General features: G+C 43.1%; 1 protein-coding gene across 1 annotated transcript in view; it reads right to left on the reverse strand.

The window, feature by feature from the left end:
* COL9A2 (collagen type IX alpha 2 chain) overlaps nucleotides 1-18,452 on the reverse strand; it is a 64,571-nt gene extending 46,119 nt beyond the window's left edge. Inside the window, exons 1-4 of the mRNA XM_083173668.1 lie at nucleotides 18,228-18,452; nucleotides 13,209-13,283; nucleotides 1,990-2,022; nucleotides 1,500-1,562 (exon numbers count right to left, since the gene is read on the reverse strand). Coding sequence (XP_083029794.1) covers nucleotides 1,500-1,562; nucleotides 1,990-2,022; nucleotides 13,209-13,283; nucleotides 18,228-18,299 — 243 coding nt within the window. The 5' untranslated portion in view covers nucleotides 18,300-18,452. The remainder of the gene's footprint in view (nucleotides 1-1,499; nucleotides 1,563-1,989; nucleotides 2,023-13,208; nucleotides 13,284-18,227) is intronic.
* Between the last annotated feature and the right edge of the window lie 3,406 nt (nucleotides 18,453-21,858).

Raw genomic sequence — 21,858 nt, forward strand, 5'->3', positions numbered from 1 at the left:
CGACTCCTGCTCCCTCAACCTGAACACAGCAGGTTCCAAAGCACAGGCTTCTTCAATGCAGGACACCTGCGGCCAATTAAAATGCAGCACTAGCTGGTGAGCCAATCAGAGCTCATGTGCCAGCACGCTCTGATTGGCTAACGGTACACAATCTCTGATTGGCTCCGCTGCCTCGGATCTGCACATCCAAAAGAGATTATATATTTCTAATCATCGAGTTTATGTACATCTTTGAATTAGGTCCTTTGTCTGTTGAGCAGGATCTGATAATGAATAACAAGCTTTAGGCCCCATACATATGGTACCTTTCATCGGGATCGAATCACATGGTGCAGTCTACACTTTCGATTTGGACTATAAAGTACAGATCTGTACTATAAAGTCTGGCCTGCAAAATCTATTTTTCTATTCAATTTCGATGCCGTGATCGATATCAGGATCGAATCGGCATTGAATGCGGCTGAAAACCATTTGATGTCTATTTGATTTCCATTAGATTTTGACTACATAGTCAAAATTGAATCGAAACATAACCCTAATTGCACCATGTGTATGGGACATTTCTCTGCAGAATTGGATTAAGGGACTAATTCAGTAAGGCTTGTTAGGCAAGCCCTTTAACGCCGCCCGCCGGGCAAGTTAATGTCTGCCTCCGCATGCACATTTCCATTGCTTAGCGACCATATCCCCATGTTTACAGGGCGGTGGTCACTAGGAGTGCACTCCCGCGACCGGCCCAGTATTAGTCGCTGGTGGCAGGACCATTGTCCTGTGACCATCAGCTTTCTTCTTCAGTGACCATTTTCATCAGCGACCAGCGATCATCACTGATGAAAATGGGACACTCAGCAATTTGTTTGCTGAGCGATATTAAGTCAAAATCACTTAGCGACCAAATTGCTCCATGTGTACGGAGCTTAAGAGAGACTTGAAGTCTGAGGTTAGGAATGCCTGATAATAAGCGGGACAGGTAACACAAAGTTATGATAACAATGGGAAGTTATATGAATATGTGGACCTTGTGAACATGCAGTTCCCTTCTTCTGCAACCTGGTGAAAGGCAATGGCATAGATCAGGGGCAGGGGGAGGCCTGCATTCCCTGAAATGGGGTTGTGTCATGCCTATTTTCTGAGACGGTAGAGCCAGGGGTCTGTTTGTTACCATGCAGACTTCCTGGTCTCATCGGTTCCATCTTCCATCGGAGCTTATTCAGCCTGCCTTCTGTGTGGAACATTGCTGACCGATGATCATAATGTTGGATCCAAGCATGCAACATCGGTTGCAGTGCTGGGAACACACCTACATGCAGGAGGTATCTCTTCTACTGACACGTCCTACATGTCTCTCCTTATAATGCAACAGAAATGCAAAGCTACTTGAAAGCGGCACTGTATTTCCTTCCATCTCTTAATCAGGTCCTATGTGGCTTAATCCAAGGCTGCTAAACTTGTAGATACAAATTAGTAGACAGTCGTTAAGTTATTCACAGTCTACTCACATCAATTCCAGATTCTCCAGGACGGCCGTCTGGTCCGGGAAGGCCAGGATCCCCTTTTGCACCCTAAAAAAGAGAGAACATCAGACGAATCAGAGAGAGCTACTGTATAATGGGATCAGCATAGCGCAATGCTTGCAATACATAGCATATTTCTATCAAAGATTCTTCATTTTACTCTAAAGGAATTGCTGTTATTCCTATGTCACCATTATTCATAATATTATTTAACTTAAATGAAAATAAGAGGCTATTTATGTGTTTTTTTTATTTTAAGTCCATAGTAAGCACGTCATAAAATGAGTTGAGAATGGGTAAATAAAATAATAACTGTATCCTGTTCCTCATAGTGACTTTTTGTTAAAACTAATTTGTAAAGTACTAGGAGATTCTACAAGTGGTTAAATAGTTCTATATACAGAGGGGCTGTAATCAGCACGGCAAGCCTTTCCGTATACTGAAGGATTAAACCTCTTATTTAATTGGTACTCACCGCAGGTTGAATTCCTGGAGGCCCTTTGTCACCCTGTGGAGAAGTAGAGCTCAATTAGCAAGCCATCTCTTAATTGTTCCTGATTGCTCTCAGTGTAACTGTACACATCATTTATCCAACAGAAGTTGAGACACAATGTAATGAAATGTTGGTTCACTCAAATATTTTCATGTAAATTAAGATCAAGCTACTTTATAACTTGTGTTTAAAATAATCACAGATATTTAACCAGTTATCTAACAAATAAGCTATTGCCAAAAGCCTATACAAATCTACAAGTGCAACAATCTGATATGTAACAATGTAAAGATTCAGCAGGGGTTGGTAACAAAATCCTAGCAGCTACAATTCTAGTCAGGATTACCGTGCCAAAATCCCAACTGATCCAGGGAAATATTTTAACTACCCCTAATTCTAACACACCCCTCCTGCAGAATAACCCTAACTGTCTCCTAACACAGCCTAACCCTAACCTCCCCCACTGCCACAGCCTAACCATAACCTAGCACCGCCCGAAATCTAACCCTAACCTCCTCCACTGCCGCAGCCTAACCCTAACCTCCAACACTGCCATAGCCTAACCTTCCCCACCCCCAGAGCCTAAACACAACCTCCCCCAACCCTAGAGCTGAACCCTAACCTCCCCATCCCTGCAGACTAACTTTAATTTCCCCCACCCAAGGAGTCTAACCCTAGCATCCCCACCCCCAAAGCCTTACCCTACCCCCCCCCCCCCCCCACACACACACTGCTGACTAACCCTAACATAGTAACACAAAGTAATTAAGGCTGGAACAAGATGTAAGTCCATAGAGTTCAACCAGTCTAACTTGTAACTAATGACTTGAGTAAGTCATATCTATAGAATTCCCTTAGTGGCCAAAAATGTATCCAGTTTGATTTAAATTCATTAACCTCTCCCACCCCAGAGCCTAACCTCCCACACCCCCAGAGTCTAACCATAACCTTCCCCACTGCCACAGCCTAAACCTAACCTCCCTCACCCATGGAGCCTAATAGGAATCTCCCCCCACTCCCAGAGCCTAGCCCTAAACTCCCCCACTGCTGCAGCCTAAACCTAACCTCCCCCACCCCCGCAGCCTAACCCTTCCCCTAGTGCCTAACCAAAGTACATTGGTATTCTGACTGTTGGGATCGTAATTGCTGGGAGAGCATCCCTTCAGGGGAAGTCTCCCAGGCAAATTCTGTGCTGGATCTCCCCCCATTATTGAAACCAAACACTAAGACTTATAGTGACCAGCGTGGCATGATCTAGAGAAGCAAATTATAGTTTGGAATCCTTACATAGTATTGTGCAGTGATGCTATTGTGAAGAGTCCGTTCTGGTGTTTACATGGCCATTAACAGATAGGAAAATAAAAACTGCCAGGACCCTTTTCGCATATTGGTATTGCAGTAGGGGTCTCAGTATGGTTATACATCTGTAACCATTATTGATATCCAGGCATTTTAGTGCAATTGGGATTAATGCACCCTATTTATGTCCTCAATTTGTATACCCACACACCATGTTTCAAATTAGGATGCATGGATATATAAACAAGTTCAATAGTACACAGGAACAAACTTGTTCTCATCTAAAGCTCATTAGCTGAAAAAGAGAATCCATCTGTGCAATCTATAAATATCTTCATTCCATGTAGTTTTACTACAGCACACAAAAAGAGATCTTTAGAAAAGGGTTGCAAACTAGTCAGCATTGCCAATATAGAGGTCATTAGAGACAATTCATTTCCCATCGGGAATAAAAACTAAGGATATATTAATAATCTGTTGCATGGCTAATTTGTTATTAGTTTACATGTGTAAAACACATGTTTGAGCAATATAAAATGTAGATTTACAGCATTTATGTGTATTAGGTTCAGTACTGCCATGCAAAACATATATTAAATAATAATTAGCAGCCAGTCAAAATGACGGAACAACATAAAAGTCAAAGTCATGCTGGGGTCTTAGTATAGGGAGAAGTCACACAGTGAACCACACAAACAAGAAAAGAATCCCAACCGGGGTCAGATAACTGTACTCAGACACCAACTACCATCGGTGCAGCAGGTGCAATACACCAGGGCCCCTGAGGTATCAGGGGCCCACTTCTGCCCCTGTCACCATCTTCTTGTCAACCACTGCTTTTCCATGTCACATTCTGCCTCCCCCTGGCTCTCCCTGTCACCCTCTGTCTCTCCTAGTCATCCATGCATATTGTGAACTTGGGTTTGGGTAGATGAGGAGGGCCCATTTGCATCTGGACCTATAACCTACAAGTTCTGCACACTGGCTGTGCTTACCTTCCCCTGCTAACCCTCATTCCCAGAAGCATGACCCTAATCCTACCCGCAAGTGCATAATCATAACCCTAACCCATGTACCCAGCCAATTAAACCTCATCCTAAAACCTAAACCCCTGCCTGCATCCTAACCCTAATCCCCCTTACTAAGTGCCTAACCCTAATCCTCTCTCCCCGCAGACTAACTCTAATGACCCCCTCACCCTACAGCCCAACCCTAACTCTGCCAAAGTGCCTAAGCCTTACCCCCCTTCTACAGCTTTGGGTTCCGTCAAATTATATTCTTATGTTCAGGATCTCTGCATTCGGGTACTTGGCAGTTGGTATTTCGACGCTGGCATCCTCATTGATGTTGAGATTCCGGCAGACTCCTGGTGGTAGTCGGGATGCCAGGGTAGGTATGGTAAATGTCAAATTTGCATTTTGCTTCTTTAGCTACAGTATTTCACTTAAACCAGGAGAAGACCTCTGAAATAGTTCTGTACCATACTAAAGCATCTCTTTTTCAGTGCACTTGAGCTAGTCTTTAGCTGATTTTATGTATTTGGAGTTGATTTGCAAATAGCCTACTGTAAATGATAAATGTAATAATTGTTACTTGCTGAGTACAAGATGGGTGTTTAATGGTATGTCAATGAACACTATGTAGACAGTATTGGATATAGCGTTAACTGTCAAGTATAGTTGGGCATACACCAATGCAATTATTGTAGAGAAGATGCATACAGTTATTGATCTTGTGATGTTTATAGCTCACAACTTAAAGATCTATTGCATAGCTACTCTCTTGCATTGATGCCATTGTTAGCCTCAAGTGAGAAGGTAGGTTCCTTATCCTGTAGGATTTTATTCTATGAAAATGTTTTTCTTGTTAAGGCACCGACAGAGGGATAGAGCTGATGGCTCAAAATGGCCAGCAATGCAGATCAACTCCTGTGTCAACAAGGGTTGTTGGGAAATCAACACAGGACTGATCTGCAAGTGAGCACAATTTTCAGCCAATCACATTAAAGATTCCCATATATTTATATGATTTCACTTTTCACATCATTCCGATGCATCAAACTGAGAAATCAGGTGAAAATGGCAAAATCATATGTGTCTACCCTCAAAAGGAACGCATACGATATATATGCATACGAAATGCAAAAAGACAGCTTACGATATATCAAATGTTATGCTGCCACCTTGGAGCCTGAGGGCTCCCCGGTGGAAAGTTAATGAGTATCACATGCAAAGGAGCATGAGATACGCATAAGTATATGAGGGACTTAACTGTGCTCAGGTAATCTGTCCAGTTTATGGGCCAGATTCTCTAAGCTTCAAAAGTGATAAAATGGAGAGTGATAAACAGCCAGCCAATCAGCTCCTGTCTGACATTTTTCAAACACAGTCTGTGCCATGGCAGGTAGGAGCTGATTGGCTGGCTATTTATCACTCTCCGTTTTATCACTTTTGAAGCTTAGAGAATCTGGCCCTATGTGTGGTGAATCTGAACCACAGCAGTGGCCAGAACTGTATGTAGCACTGTGCAAAAGTTTTAGGCAATTGTGGGAAAAAAATGCTTTGAAAATAAGAATGCTTTAAAAATTAATCGGTTAATAGGTTATTTTTTATCAACCACCCTCTGCCTTCAAAGCAGAATAAATTATTCTAGTTACACTTGCACAAAGTCAACGTTTTTGTAGGATTATTGGCCCTCATTCTGGTTGACTCAGTAAGCTGCGAAACTCGCAGCTTACTGAGTCCCAGTGAGGCCACCCCAGCGAATACATGCCCTCCTTCCTGCTGCGAATCCCCTGGCAACCATACGAGGGGATGCGTTATGAAAACACATCACCTCGCATGTCCCGCAGTTTGGGAAATCATTTGATGGTCACCGACCATTGAATGATTTCTCTAGTAATCGAATATAAGTCAGTGGAGACTGACTTATATTTGTGTGTGCCAGGACATAGGCTGATGTAATGCGAATTCAGGGCATGTGATCAGGTCTGAATCAAGCCCATAGTCATTAACTGAAACAGAAACAGCTGTGCAGGAGGCTTAAAACTGGGTGAGGAATGTCACAAGCAGCCGCCGCGGGTCCCGGACGGTCTCCTACTTACCCATCGGTGTCCTGCGGCGGCTCTCTGGTCAGACAGGGGGGCGAGCGGGCAGCCAGGGGCAGGCGGCTGGGAGTCAGCAGAGAGGAGGGCCTGGGAGCATGGCGGTCCTGGGAGCATGGCGGCTGCTGGGTCTGACATGGCTCCGGGAGCCCGAGGCACCCTCATGGATGTGGGCAAATAAGTAATTTTTCCAGTCTCTGCCTTTTCCTGCCATTCTGTCACTGGGAACCAATGGCAGCCGCCCTCTTGCTATAAGGGGGATCTGCTGAGGTTCACCAGTGTTAGTGCAAAGAGTCTTCTGCCTGGAGTAGGTTCCAGGAACCCTTGCAGTCATTTCTGTCCAGTGATCCTGTACTCAGCTGCCTGTCCTCTGACCCTCCAACTGCTGTATCTGTCTCTGGTCGCCATCGCCTTTCGCACCCGACCGTCTTGTGGGCTGTGCCCTGCCCTTCTTTTGGCGTTGGATCACTCTCGGACTTTCTTGGACCTTGGTCATACTAATTCCTCAACCCACTCTCAAGTATTGTGCTGGAGCATACCTTTAACCCATACGGCCGCAAAGACGTTTACCGCAAAGACGTATTTGCAGACATTTCAGAACTTTCCGTTGTTTGCCCAAAGACGTTATTTGTGCAACTATTTGTATTGATGCAGAGATCAATTATTAAACCAGCCCGTTTCAACCCTTCTTCCACTGAGTCAGTGGTAGTTCCTGATCTTGAAATGAGACCATCAGATAAAAGGTGATTGTCATAGGTCATACAGCATGTGACAGCAAGGTCTCTCCCAGGCAAAGATTTCAAAGCAGACTGCAGTTATAAGATGTGCTGTTCAACCTCTTTGAAAGAAGTTCAAAGAAAATGGCAACAATGAGGACCACAGATGCAGCGGTTGGCCAAGGAAACATTAGATGAAAGACACATCAGGGGAAATTTTCTATTTCACATGGGAAGTTGCTGTCGAGGGTGCACGCATATCTAAGGGACCTGACAGTCCCTTAGATATGCATGTACCTTCCACATCATTTGATGGTCGGCAACCATCAAATGATGTGGGCATCACCCCACGGGCTGCGTATGAATGTTTTGCCAAAACATCCATTTGCAGCCATGCAGGCAACCCGGCGTGCGAGGGTGGTGGGCGGACCTGCGAGTGGTGTTTAGTCCACACGCAATACTGTGAATTTCGCAGTGTTGCATGTGGACCAGAATAACCCCCTAGATGTAAGTATGTGATTCTAAATCTGGAAAACACGTGTATGGAAGAAAATTATATGGGAAAAAAGATTACTGTGTGTTGCATGCTATGGGTAATTTAGTATTTCCACTTGCGTTTGCTATCATGCTTTCATATTTGCTGATGTGCTGATGTGCTGTTACTGAAGGGCCTGTCAATTTCTCTATGAAAACCTATGGCTATATCCAGTAGTCTGAAATTTCGAACGCGGTAAGGAAAAACATGTCATAAATAGAATGATTTAAAACATGTGTGCAGCAGTAAATTGAAAATATTGGACAATCTGGGAAAATGGTATGAAGAGCAGGGAAAGCAATAACAATAATGAGATATTTCTTGAGAATACAGCAGTTATTAATATTAATGTGTCTGAACATTCATTGGTATCTTGGCTCATTATTGGCTTACAGCAACCAAACACCATCTGGATGCAAAGGGCATGGCCCTAAATACCCCAAGATGTGGAGACACTGTATTAAGATAATCTATCTATCTATCTATCTATCTATCTATCTATCTATCTAGTTATCTATCTATCTATCTATCTATCTATCTAGTTATCTATCTAGCTATATATCTATCCATATAAATATATATATATATATATATATATAAAACGATGTGTATCATGGCACACACACGCACACACAGACTTGCTTGAAAAGCGTGATGCTCTATATAAACCCAATAGGGGTATTGCACCTAAAACTTAATATTAAATGTCCAATTCCAGCAATGACAGATGTTTGTCCAATATTTTTTTATTTTTCAACGAGTTGTCACAAGCAAAAAGACAATTGCTTTTTTGCTTGTGACAACTCATTGAAAATAACCAAAAAGTGGAATATTGGGGTTATATATAGCTATATACTGAGATATGCCGGCACCCACCATTTGTTTTCATCTGCCCAGGTGCAGGTATAATTACTTCACATACATTCCCCACTGTACCGCACTCTTTACATTCCCCACTGTACCGCACATACATTCCCCACTGTACCACACATACATTCCCCACTGTACCGCACTCACATACATACATTCCCCACTGTACCGCATTCCCCACTGTACCGCATGTTGTATGATTAGCCTGAGGATGGGGAAATAAATCCCCAAAACGTTGCTGAGCTAACATGGCTCTGGTCTGTTGATTGATATCGGAGAGTAAGTCCCTAAGAGTGCGGTACAGTGGGGAATACATATATATATATGTGTGTGTGTGTGTATACATGCTGAGGTGTGCTGGACCTGTCTGTCTCAAGATTGGATTGCTCTGTCTGGGGACTGATACATAATATATATATATATATATATATATATATATATATATATATATATATATATATACAGATGGAGCCATCCTCATTTAGGGCGAGATGTATCGAACGGAAAATGCGGTAAAACCCCGGTTTTACCGCATTTTCCAATGTATCAAAAATGATACCGCATTGAAGGGTATCGCCACCTTTGGGTGGCGATACCCTATAGAAGCCTATGGGCTTCTTTTCGCCGCCCGCCGACGCAAGCCCGCCACCTCGCCGACCCCCCCTCTGGCTTACCTTCCTGAAGGGTCCTCCTGGACCCCGGAAGGTAAACCACCCCTCCTCCCCCTAGTGAAGCAGCCGGACATCCTTCCGGCTGCAGGGGGGAGGAGGAGGCGCCGGGGACAGCCTGTTTAGCTGTCCCCGGCGTGAGGGGAGAGCCAGGCAGCAGGGAGGTGATGGAGACAGCCTGTTTAGCTGTCCCCGGCGTGAGGGGAGAGCCAGGCAGCAGGGAGGTGATGGAGACCCCCCGCACACCAGAGTACAGGTATCGCAGGGGGGCTCCGTCAAGTTGAGAGGGGCTCTAACTGTGTATATATATATATATATATATATATATATATACATATATACACAGATGTAGCAACCGTCATTCAGGCAGGGGCTGGCAAAACTTTCACGAGCCCCCGCCGTCTTGCCGTCCCATTCTGAAGCTTAAAAATAAAAATTTCAGGTAAATATAAAATAACATATTTCGACATGTACAAACTTTTGTTTTTCTGCTGTCATCCTGCTCTCCAGACCCACACAAAGGAGTAGTAATCAGTATATGCCTTGTTCAATTTGTAATCAGTGTAGTAAATATACTGTACATAAGTATATTCTGTGCCTCCTGTTACTCTTTATCGCTTCGCAATTTAAAAATATCTGCAGCAGTGATGCCCCGTTCCACATGAACAACTGTCATCATTTGGAGCAATGTAATCACGCGTGGTGCTCTAACCTCTGCTGTAACTCACAACTAAATGGACCACACCGGGCCATCAGGACAGAGGCCTGGCCAAGCAGATTTGCCTCCCAGCACTCTGCTTACAGGTTCAGGATAGGCAGAGCTTCACCTGTCCAACTGCCGTATAATCCAGTCCATAAATCTGGCTCTGATACTAACCAGTGCCTCCCCAGCCACTGACCTCAATGCGTGTCACTGGAGTACAGTATGATGGAGCTTTATCATGGCATCTTTGCATCTCAACCCAGCAGTGAACTGCAGCCCTGGCTTCCAGCAGCATGGAGTCTAGGGCAGTGGCGACTCTTACCTCTGCGGAGGAGGGGGGCTGCTGTGATGACGCCCTCCCACCGCTGGTCCCTGCCACCTATGTCGGTCTCCACTCCCACAGCGGGTCCGGTGTGTGGGCACTAGCTTCTTCAGTACTGCGCATGCTCTGGCACCCCAGTCTCTATAGGCTGCTTTGGCCACGGCCGGTGTAAGTTGTTTGAGCACCCAAGGAGCCCCTCCCCCCGTGCATGGCAGGGCATGGCAGGCGGGCAGAAACAGGAATGCCACCGCTGCCGCCGCCTATCTGTTTCACAGCACGGGTGGGGGGGGGGGGGGGGTTCAGGCACCGTTTGCACTTTGCAGTGATCCACTGGGGGGGGGGGGGGGCACGAGTGCTGCACTGGCCAGCTTCTCCCTACACTCCCCCCCTCCTCCCCACAGTGTGGCAGTGGAAGCAGTGGGCAGCCTCACGCGCCTCTCACCTGGTCTGGAGGGCGGGTTGGAGAGAGATACTAGGGGTACGCTCAACTGGCTACACGGGGGTGCAGCGACCGCCGCTTCCATACGGCACTTCAAAGTGCCGCCCTCCAGAGGCCGGCGCCCTAGGCAAATGCCTAGAGCTGCCTAGTGGTGGCTTTGGCAGCAGTACACAGATGCAAATTCAGGGTGCAGGGCATGCACAGTATCGGCCTCAGTACCGTGCATCCGCAGAACCCATTTTCATGGGCTGCCACGCAGCAGCCCATAGAGGCTTCCCGAAGGGAGGCATCACATCCCTTGGGTGACTGGCAGGTCAGGCTTACAATAGGAAGTCACTGCCAGTCACAGTGAAGCCAGTGCAGTCTCACAGCCCTGCAGCCCATAAATAAAAGCCGCCACTGGTCTAGGGTATGCTACATGTCCTCACCTCACAGATGGGCATCTACAGCATGGTGGCTGAGGTGGGAGTGGGGTGGTCTGGTTGCATTTTGAATGTCCAGGGCTTGGGAGCGGCAGCAGCCAAAAGAGGTCTTAAGGCCCATACACACTGGGCGACTTTGAGCTGAAAGTGGCTCAGTTTACTCATCTGAGCTGCTTTCAGCTCAAAAGCAGCGATGTAGGGGGCAGCAATGAGCACTGATGTGCACTCCCACATCATCGCTGACCCAGATGCTCAGCTGCTGGTATTGCCCGCAGATGAGCGGCGGAGTGGACGGCTTTCCAACAAGCGTTTTTCAGCCCAGCGATTGTCCTCATCATCGTTATCCATACACGCTGGCCAAAAACGGCCAGTATGTATGGAACTTCAGGGACTGAATGTTGGTAACATCAGGGGTGGGGGTGTCGTGTCCTGTAAATGCAAGGGTTGCTGGGTACACAAATGTAATGTAAGGTTGTCTTTTCCCACAAGGTCACACCCCTTACAATGAGATAAGATCCATTTAAAAAAATCTGGGGTGAAGGGGCATTTGGACTGTTCGTATTGGAGTAATAGTGGGATGTTGCCCATAGCAACCAATCAGATTCTCCTGTTAGACGATACTAGATAGAATTGGTTGCTATGGGCAATGCCCCCTCTTCAACAGAACTCACATCTTAGTAAAATTACCACATATTGTCTAGAAACTAATGTGAATAGTCTCCAGATTTATCTTATTGACAAAATTTGGCTCCAAAGAATATAAAGCAACATTTATGCTGCTTTCAGACCGCATATCTGGCTTTGACCCTGTATTTGGAAACGTTTCCAAAAACGGGTCTGCCAGATAAAACCCCTTTCACACCGCAGCACTTAAACGGTATATTACCGTTTAAGTGCCGATTTTTTGACACTGGCAGACCCGTTTTTGGAAACTTTCCAAATACAGGGTCAAAGCCAGTGCAGCCTTCAGCCCTCCCCTCCGTGCAGCTCCCCCCCCCCTCGCGCGTGTCGACCGAGAGCGTGTCGACGCCCCCGTGCATGTCGACGCCCCCCGCGCGTGTCGACCACCCCCCCGCGTGTCGGCGCCCCCCCCCCCCCCCCCGTGTCGACTTACCCCGTGCCGGTATCTCCGTTGTGTGGATCCCGGCACTGCAGCTCAGTATGCTCGGAAAGCACTTATGAAAAAAGTGTCTTCCAGAAAATGGCTGCCCCATAGGAAACCCAGTTTAAAAAAACTGTCTTTCGTATGGGGGCAGCCATTTTCTGAAAGACACTTTTTTCATAAGTGCTTTCCGAGCATACTGAGCTGCAGTGCCGGGAACCACAACGGAGATACCGGCACGGGGTAAGTCGACACGGGGGGGGGGCGCCGACACGCGGGGGGGGCGGGGGGCGTCGACACGCGCGGGGGGCGTCGACACGCGCGCGGGGGTGTCGACACGCACGCGGGGGGCTCCAGTGCTGTGAATACTTAATGAGCGCTCATTAAGTATTCACTGTGCTGAATTTAGGACCCAGCTCATTGGCTGGGTCCTAAATACCGTTTCAGAACCGATTTTGAGCCTAAAATACCGGTTCTGAAACGGGTAGGACCCTGCATTTTAACCGGTTAGAAAAAACGTTTTTTTCTAACCGGTTAAGTGGTCCTGCACCTTTCAGACCGCACACATTACCGTTTTAAAACGGTAAAAAAACGGCAATATATCGTTTTTAAAGTGCGGTCTGAAAGGGGCATTACTGTCATCATTGCCAATATACTTTTACAGCCTTATTCAATTTTATTTATCTACTCCAAAATACACATTTATTTATTTTACATTAAATCTTTATAATAAAATATCTATTATAAACATATGATCAACACTAACAACTGTTATCCTTATTAATTAACGTTTCAAATGGACTAGTTATTACTATAATTATTGCAAGTATTTAATCAATTTTGTACTAAAACACTTTATGAAGTCGTATATGTTCACAATTTGTTTAAGACTATGCAGAAGAATGTTCTCTTATACAGACTATACTCTGTCAATGCTTGCCATCTAGAGGTGGTTTATAAGAAGTGTCCAGCTTCTCAGTCTGGCACACACAGAGGGTCTTTGTCCTAGATTGTATACTCACATCAATGCCATCTGATCCTGGGATCCCTGGTAGGCCTGGTGGACCAGGAGGCCCTGCTGGACCTGGTGGGCCCGTCTGCAGGAATAGACAATATATTAGTCATTAGGTCAAATATAGTTTATCATATATTTTATTTTTCTGTGTTTTTAAGGTTGTTTAAGTTGTCTCTGTTCCACTACAAGAAAACTTTAGGTATACCATTTACTTAAAGGCAATGTTAAAAACATTCTGCAGTCTGTTACAAAGTGAGCGAACATGTATTTAATGCACACATTGAAAGCTATAAGTGCATTTTTTTTAAATCCTGCAAAGCAAGAGCCAAAGTGCTACACTTACTGCATGATCAGATGCGTATTATTAATAAAAGGGAATGTTTACTGCATATACAGTATATACAGTATATATATATATATATATATATATATATATAATGCATATCATTTAAATTAATATACGTGTATACATTGCTGTACAGTAGTATATCATTTTTTCTACCGAAATATAATCTAACCAATTATAAAAATACTGAAAATTAATATTCTTATCACGCTGCAGATAAAAGACACCTGGAAGCTATATGCCTTATTGTCCCATTCCTATTCTGAAATTGGAGCTAGTGTTAATTTTGCATGGAAACACTTGATGTTCCTCCACCAGTGACAATAGCATTATGTACACAAGGGGCAGTCTGATGCTGGTGATTTACAAGTCATGGCACTGCAACAAAGGGGGAACGCGATAGGCTGGCATGCACCAGTTCCTTTTCTAAGTAGCTCCTCCCTTTTCAATGATATGACTACACTAATGCAGCTCTCCAATAACACAGTGCAAATAAACCTGAAATATTGCATGCATGAAGTTGGATTAACCAAAGCCCTTGATCCACAAAGCAGGCCATCTTGATGCTAACAATATGTCAGTGTATGCATGTAGATCTGTAGTAACATTCATGATTTAATAGCAATCATGTCATAGACACACAGATCTGTAGTAACACTCATGCTGTAATAGCAATCATAAGTTGTATGCTGATCTGTAGTAACACTGGTGGGGCGAGATGTACTAAGCCTTAAAAAGTGACCAAATGGAGAGATAAACCATCGGCCAATCAGCTCCTACCTGTCATTTTTTAAACACAGAATGTAGTATGGCAGTTAGGAGGTGTTTGGCTGGTGGTTTATCACTCTTCACTTTATCACTTTTCAAGCTTAGTACATCTGGCTCCAAGTCTTTCTCATGATGAGCATTTCCCCCCTGTCTCCTGATTTAACATGTCAATATAGTGACCAGTGGGTCCCTCATCCTTTTAAGTCACATAATACCTCAGTGTGAAAATTCCCACATTTAATCAGCCAGCGAATGGCATGTATTATATGGCTGATTGTATCTGTATTAGATGGGACAATAAGGCTGCTTTTATACAAAAAAAGTCACAGTGAAAGCACCCCCACAATAGTTAAGGACAAATAGTAGGCCACTTCAAGGCGACCTTGACTTGATTGCATGAGATACAGTAGTAGATACTGTAGACCCTTGATTTACTAATCAAGATGTGTAATGTCTGTAACATGCTAGTTTGGTCTATGAATTTCCATGGTGACATGAACTTCTATTGATAAGAAATGCAGCCTCTACTTACAGTTATAGTTTCCAGTAACCAAACGTATACAGAGTGATGTAAATTATAGGGTATACTGGCAAGGGGATTTAAAATGATATTAATCGGATGCATTCTGTATGCTAGGGGAAGCATCGTGTTTTATTATTCCGTAATCCTATAATTGATAGTATACATAGCTAATATCATCAATGTATCATGATGTATGTCATGGAAAGTAAAGGAAAGCAATGCAGAGGATAAATCAACCACAATCTTCAATGCAGTGGATAAAGCAACTATAAACCATATTATGTGACTGAGCAGCCATTGTTAGATTAAGGGGGGACAGAGGGGATACTGCAGATTGGGACTCTACTGTCATTGGGCCCCTCAGCCTGAGCACGTGACATCATTATCTCTCCTTATTGACAGATGATACAGCAGATTTTACTTGTTATGTGTTTTTTAAGGTTAAGTTTCTGTCCACTACAAGGAAAATTTATTAAAAAAGTGTCTTTCAATGAGATGGAGCTATAAACAATACCCAGGCATTTTAAACTATCAGTTTAAATGTAATATACTTATAAGCCATACCTCCCAACATGACCTATTCCAGGAAATACAAAATTCTCTTTACTGTACCTGTAATTAATTTATGATTGCAATCACCTGTATTGTATATGTTTGTTAAAAATGACATACAGTAGTTCAACACAGGTGACGCTAATCATATATTAAGAGGGAAGTTCAGACAGAGAGTATTTTGTCCCTCCTGGAATGGGTCATGTTGGGAGGAATGTACATTCTAATAATATCCACCCTTCTTTTCCCAGGACCCCTTGTTCTAAGTGCCCTGCCCCCATCCAAGCCTTAATCTGGACCTGGTCATCACAGTATATTAAATAACAAACAAAACCAAGCACATCTGTCTTCCACAAAAAAAAAAAAAAAAAAAGAGACAGAAGTTAATAGTGTAACACTATCACATAGCATTCCTATCCCTGGGTAAGCAAATACAAATAATGGCGCTATGTTGATGAGTAATACACCAGTAGACATACTGTATTTGGGCCTGTTGCTCAGCTGGGCCTAGAAGCAGTACACTAATACATTTCTGGCAGGCAAGTCCATTGCTACAGATCAAGGGCCAGATGCAACAAGCTTCAAAGTGTAAAATTGGAGAATGATAAACAGCCAGCCAATCAGATTCTACCTACCATATCACAGGCTGTGTTTGAAAAATGTCTGGCAGGAGCTGATTAGCTGGCTGTTTATCATTTTCCATTTTATCACTTTTGAAGCTTAGTGCATCTGGCCCCGATATTGATTGAGTTTGCATGTAATGTTTTGTTAAACAATACTTTGTCATTTCACTTTCTTGTGCTATATATATAGCAAAGTGTGAGAAGAGTGTTATTAATATGCTAGAGTTTAAAACTATAGTAGAGAGGAGAAACACTGTTATTAACCCCTTTAAGTGCCAACTTTTCTGTGAAAGTGCCAACTTTGCTAATAAAATGCCAGCGTCGCTCACAGCGATTATGTTTTTTTGGGCGTAACTAAACTTCAATGAATTGACTTCAGATCATTTGCCGGCAATAATTAAAGTGATTCATATTCCTCGACTACGGCCCTGGCATTTTTAGTGGATATTTTGCACATCCCTCACAGCAATGTTAGCACTCAAGGGGTTAATAGTGAATGTTGTTGAATGGAATTTCACCATGTACTACCAATAGGCATGCCAATACTAACAGCTTTATGCACCCCATACATACAGTAACAGTAAACCCATCAATATTTTTCTTACTGATATTAATAAACCCTATTGTACGATTGTATGTAACTGTTATCTTTGTAAATTTATTGCTTTAATATAGATGAAAAAAATTGCTAAAATTCTAAGCATTTGGCCACAAAACTAACAATCTAATGTTTAATGCCTCCCATGCAGACTTCTGTAAGTATGACTAGTTTAGTATTAATGTCAGCAAGCTGCAAACACTATATCCATTCATTTGTTTGTGTTCAGGGGCTCTGTGAGTGTGTGGGGAACAGGATCAGGCTCCAGCTCCTGAATGGCAAACTTTGTTCTCACATATGAATGCCAAATGTCTCAGGATACTACATTCCTCTTGCCTCTTGCCTTACAAACACCTTCACATAACTCCCTCCTTCTCTGAGCTCCAAATCCCATACAAAATTCCAGCAGATATGAACCCCAGGTACCTATACCTTTTCTATTTACCTTGTGTAGTGCTCCATCCCATTATTTGTATATCTCACTGCATCTCTAAAATAGCTTAATACTGTCAGGTTTTCAACCTATAGCTCTGTCTGTCTACTATATCTTGTAATTATCATTTCTGTTGCTGTTTTTACTGTGAAACCTCTTTACTGCTAATGTTATCAACCTCTAGCAGGAGATGGAAATATCCAATAAATTTACATGTGTATGACTAAATTCCCATCTCTCGTAACTTTTCTTAACTTGTTGCTCAATAGGCCCAATCTGTCACAGTACTCCTGTTACCTAGGGCAATTCATAACATTAATCGGTTCTCAACATTTACATGCAAATTTTAATAGACAATAGTTTGCTATTTTTTATCAGTAAAAGGATGATAAAAATACATTTAGGCTAATTAGACATAAGTGAGAAAACTGGATAAACTGGATTTTTTTTCTTTTTACCCATCGTTGACTAGTTTAAGTAAGGAAACAAAGATGGCAAGTGTGTGTGTGTGTGTGTGTGTGCGTGCGTGTGTGTGTGTGTGTGCGTGCGTGCGTGCGTGTGTGTGTAAATCTAATCTATACCACCATTAGTTCACTTTTTTAAATTAAGAGCATTACAAAAAAAAAACGTGTTGGAGTTTATTTACTAAGATGGGAGTTCTATTGAAGATGGGATGTTCCCATAGCAACCAATCAGAATCGACTTATCATTTAGCACTAAAAGGTGATAGATAGAATCTGATGGGTTGCCCATAGCAACATCCAATCTGCAATAGAACTAGTAAATAAACCCGTAGAGTTACTGTACATATGCGCACACAACATAACTTTATTAAATAAGCCCTTTATGCCCCTGAGTTCTGTAACTGAACACCCCTTAGCAGTCCAGGGCCTTCATTAACCGTGATGTCCTTTGACCTAATGACTTTGGGACTCATTCTATTCCACATACAGTATTCCGTGCACAGCACTAATGTGTGAAAACTAGCAAAAGATGTTACTGGTGGGTGTGGGTTACTTTCAACAGCATGAAAATACAATTACACAAAATTAATTTAAACTAAAGTTTAAATGTATCCGGCATCTTAAACATTTCCACAACTATACAATAACATGCTAAAACAAAAGTTCCTTTTTTTGACGGCGTTATGTAAAGATGATCCAAAAAGGCAAAATAAACTTACAAACTGTGCCAGGGAAAAGCAGATGAGATGAAGAATCACAGAGAGCCGCAGGCTTCCCCATACACTGACCATGGTGCTAGCTTCTTGTTGCCAGAGGATCTGCAGGGAGGGGAGGGGGGAAGCCTCACGGGCTTTAGAAAAATCCTTCTAGCTAGGTATGAGCTCCAGCTAGCCCTGTGTTACCAGACCCCAAATACAGGAGGATGTGGGATGCAGCTCCCAGACTCACTCAGATGTTGTAAGGTTAGAGAGAGGAGGAGAGTCCATGAATATGTAATAAGCTACTAGGTGGACAAAATGGGCAATTGGCTGGTGGGCAGGAAGGGGCCCTCCCTCCTTTTGGCTAGCAAGTGAAAACATCAGGTAAGACGGCTTCATTTCCACAGCTCATTTATGTGTTCCTAAAATAAGTTGAATATTAATCTTTATTCAGATTACACAGAGGACTATCCAAGCACCAACTTTCCAGAGAAAGTTGTCCAGTGAAATATTGTATTTTAAAATGCATGTATTCAGGGGTGCCCACATAATTACACTGCATACAACAACACAGGGCAGTACAAATATGTCAAATATAGGGCCAGATGCATTAAGCTTTAAAAGTGATAAAATGTTGAGTGATAAACAGCCAGCCAATAAGCTCCAACCTGTCATGACACAGAATGTGTTTGAAAAATGTCAGGCAGGAGCTGATTGGTTGGTTGTTTCTCACTCTCCATTTTATCACTTTTGAAGCTTAGTGCATCTGGCCCATAGTGTTTCATTTTCTTTCAGGGAAAAAACGAGTTCATTACAGGATATTTCGATAATATCTAGTGTAAGAGAAAAGTGTGGATGTATGCTAAGTTTCTGGTACAGCTCAGTAGGAGGTAGAATGGAGTGAATGGGCTGTTGTTCAGAACAGACAGTTCCTCCTCTATACACCTCATGCTCTCCTTCCACTTATACTGAAAGCTTTCCTGTTATAATAACAGCAGCCAATAATAGGCTCTATTATGTGCTCAGACTACACAGACAGGACGGGGGACAATAACATGTAACTCTTTGGGCAAGAGGCAGCAAAGGAAAAAATGTGGCCAAACCTCCGAAAATGCTGTTTTCTGAGTTCTGGCCACAGCTCCCATATGCACCAAGCCCGGAATGCGGTACATTCTGGGTCTTAGATGCGTTGGGCAAAGTGATTTTTAAACTCAGTGCTGCCCATAGAAGCCTATTGGTTTCTATTGCAGTTTTCTGCTGTGAGGGATCCAAGTGGATCCCTCCCAGCATCCCCGGCGGTGCGTATGTCACTCGGTGCATGCGCAGATAGGACTCCAGCTCCAAAACCTGGAAGTCCTATCATCATCACAAAGGATGGCTCTTACCGCAAGAGCCATCCTTTGCAAAATTCTTCATGCATACGGCATTAGTAAACGCTGGTATGCAGAAGGAGGCTGACGGCAGGCATCGCCGGATTATTGCATTGCGTGCTCACCGTTTATGTGTTTAAAAAGAACATTGTCTGTGAAAGCTGAAGTTGGTGGGATAGAGGGTGAGATTTAATAGGATGAGAGATTCAGAAAGTGAGAGATTTTGTGAGAAATCTCCAGTTTTTTTTAAAGCGGCAATCATTTACACTGCAAAATCAAACTGGCAGTGTAAATGATTGCCGCTTTAAAAAAAAACTGGAGATTTCTCACCAAATCTCTCACTTTCTGAATATCTCATCCTATTAAATCTCACCCAGAATCTCAAACTGGGTGTGGTATATTAGATCGACCCCAAAATGTTGATATGCTCAATGTCAACACTGGGAAAAGGTCAACACAAGCCAAAGGTCAACACAGAAAAGATCAACACATGAAATGATTGACACTAGCTTTCACTTTTTTTGGTGTCAATTGCAGTTCCTAAGCACTTGGATCCCCATTCAGCATGTTTCGAAGCCATGTGCCTCGCTGTGCTTGCCACACTTTACCATTGGAGTCCATGTGGATGTTAAAGTCTAAAAAAGTTTTAAAAAATATCTGTGTTATGTATTATGTGTTGACCTTTTGACCAGGTGGACCATATGGTTTTGACTGACATATTGGGTCTGATTGCAGGGTGATTGACACCATGCGGGCATTTAGCGGAGTGCCACCAACATTTTCTGGGCCTCCCTCAGAAAACGCAAGCGTTACCTGACCATTGGTAGAGAACACAGCACCGAGTGAGTCCTGGATTCGATGGTGAATGATTATACGGGGCTGTGAACGTGTATGCAGCCATGTATAGGGGCAGGGGGTGTGCATTCAGCGAGGTGGTGTTTACCTGCACGCTAGGCTCCGAACACTTACAGCCCAACAAGCAGGTCTGAATCAGTCTCACTGTCTATCAGCCATCCGGATACCCTCAGATTTTGGTACTTTATTTTAAGATAACAATTTTTCACTAGAGGGCAGTCAGACTCCTTTAACAACACTGTATGCACATCACTACCTCACTGTGTGTTGAACAGTTTAAACTGCTTAGTGCACAGAATTCCTTGTGGTATAACAGTTCATTTGCTGCAAGGCCTTATACTGTGTAGCCTCTGAATCAATGAGGGATTAAGGAACTGAATGACATCTGAATATCATTTTTGAGCTCTAAAGATCTGGTTAAATGAATATGTATTTTAGTTTTAATTAGACTACACAATATAACAGTATTTAAACAACTTTAAAGTATGCATTTCATCCTAGCAAAACAGCTAGGAACATCACTGATAACTGTGGCAAGGATATTGATTCTTTACATGAAGGGTGCACTCTAATAATTCATGAGTTAGAACACAGAATATAAATACTGTAGATACTGATGTACATCATAAATAGTATTAATTACCCATGGGCTCCTTTTTTACAGATATTTTGGATCATAGTTCTAATTAAAGGTTATCATCCAACAAGAAGTTTTCATTAAAGTTATCCATTTAAAATGGGACAGGTTTATGAATATTATTATTATTATTATTATTATTATTATTATTATTATTATTATTATTATTATTATTAACAGTTGCTTTATATAACGCCAGAATATTCCTTTGCACTTTACAAAAAAATTCTGCTGATTCGACAATCCACAGTAATTTCTGACAATACAGACTCATGTGAGTCCCAGCTGGGATTGAATACTGAACTGTCAATATTTTCACTGTTGGAAATATCGACAGAGATTGAATAAAGGTAAAAGGGCCCTACTAACCTTGGGACCTAAGGTTCTTTGTTGGCTACATGATCCAGTCAAAAAGCAAAAATGACATGGGAGATACTTGTGTATTTTAGCAATATTCTCTCCGGGAAATGCTTGGAGAGGAAAAGTAGGTAGGCGGTGACATGGGACTTGCTAATTCCGACCCCCACCCAGTTCCAACGGCTGCCAGTTACCTCTCCGGCATTACAGAAGCTTGAGGATAATCTCAGTCAAACCCAAATTGCTGGGTCTTCAATCCGATACAGGCTGGTCCATATGGGTGAATTGGTTCCAAAGATATTGTTCCCGGTTAAATCCCTGCATTTTCTGGTGTGAAAGAGGTATTATTTCAAATAGCCGGGACCTGCAGTGCTCTGAATACAGCCGTACCAGTGGCGTGCGGTGGGGTGAGGCAGGTGAGGCACAGCCTTTA

Source organism: Crinia signifera, chromosome 2 (assembly GCF_055691185.1).
Source record: "Crinia signifera chromosome 2, ASM5569118v1, whole genome shotgun sequence".
NCBI lineage: Eukaryota > Metazoa > Chordata > Amphibia > Anura > Myobatrachidae > Crinia > Crinia signifera.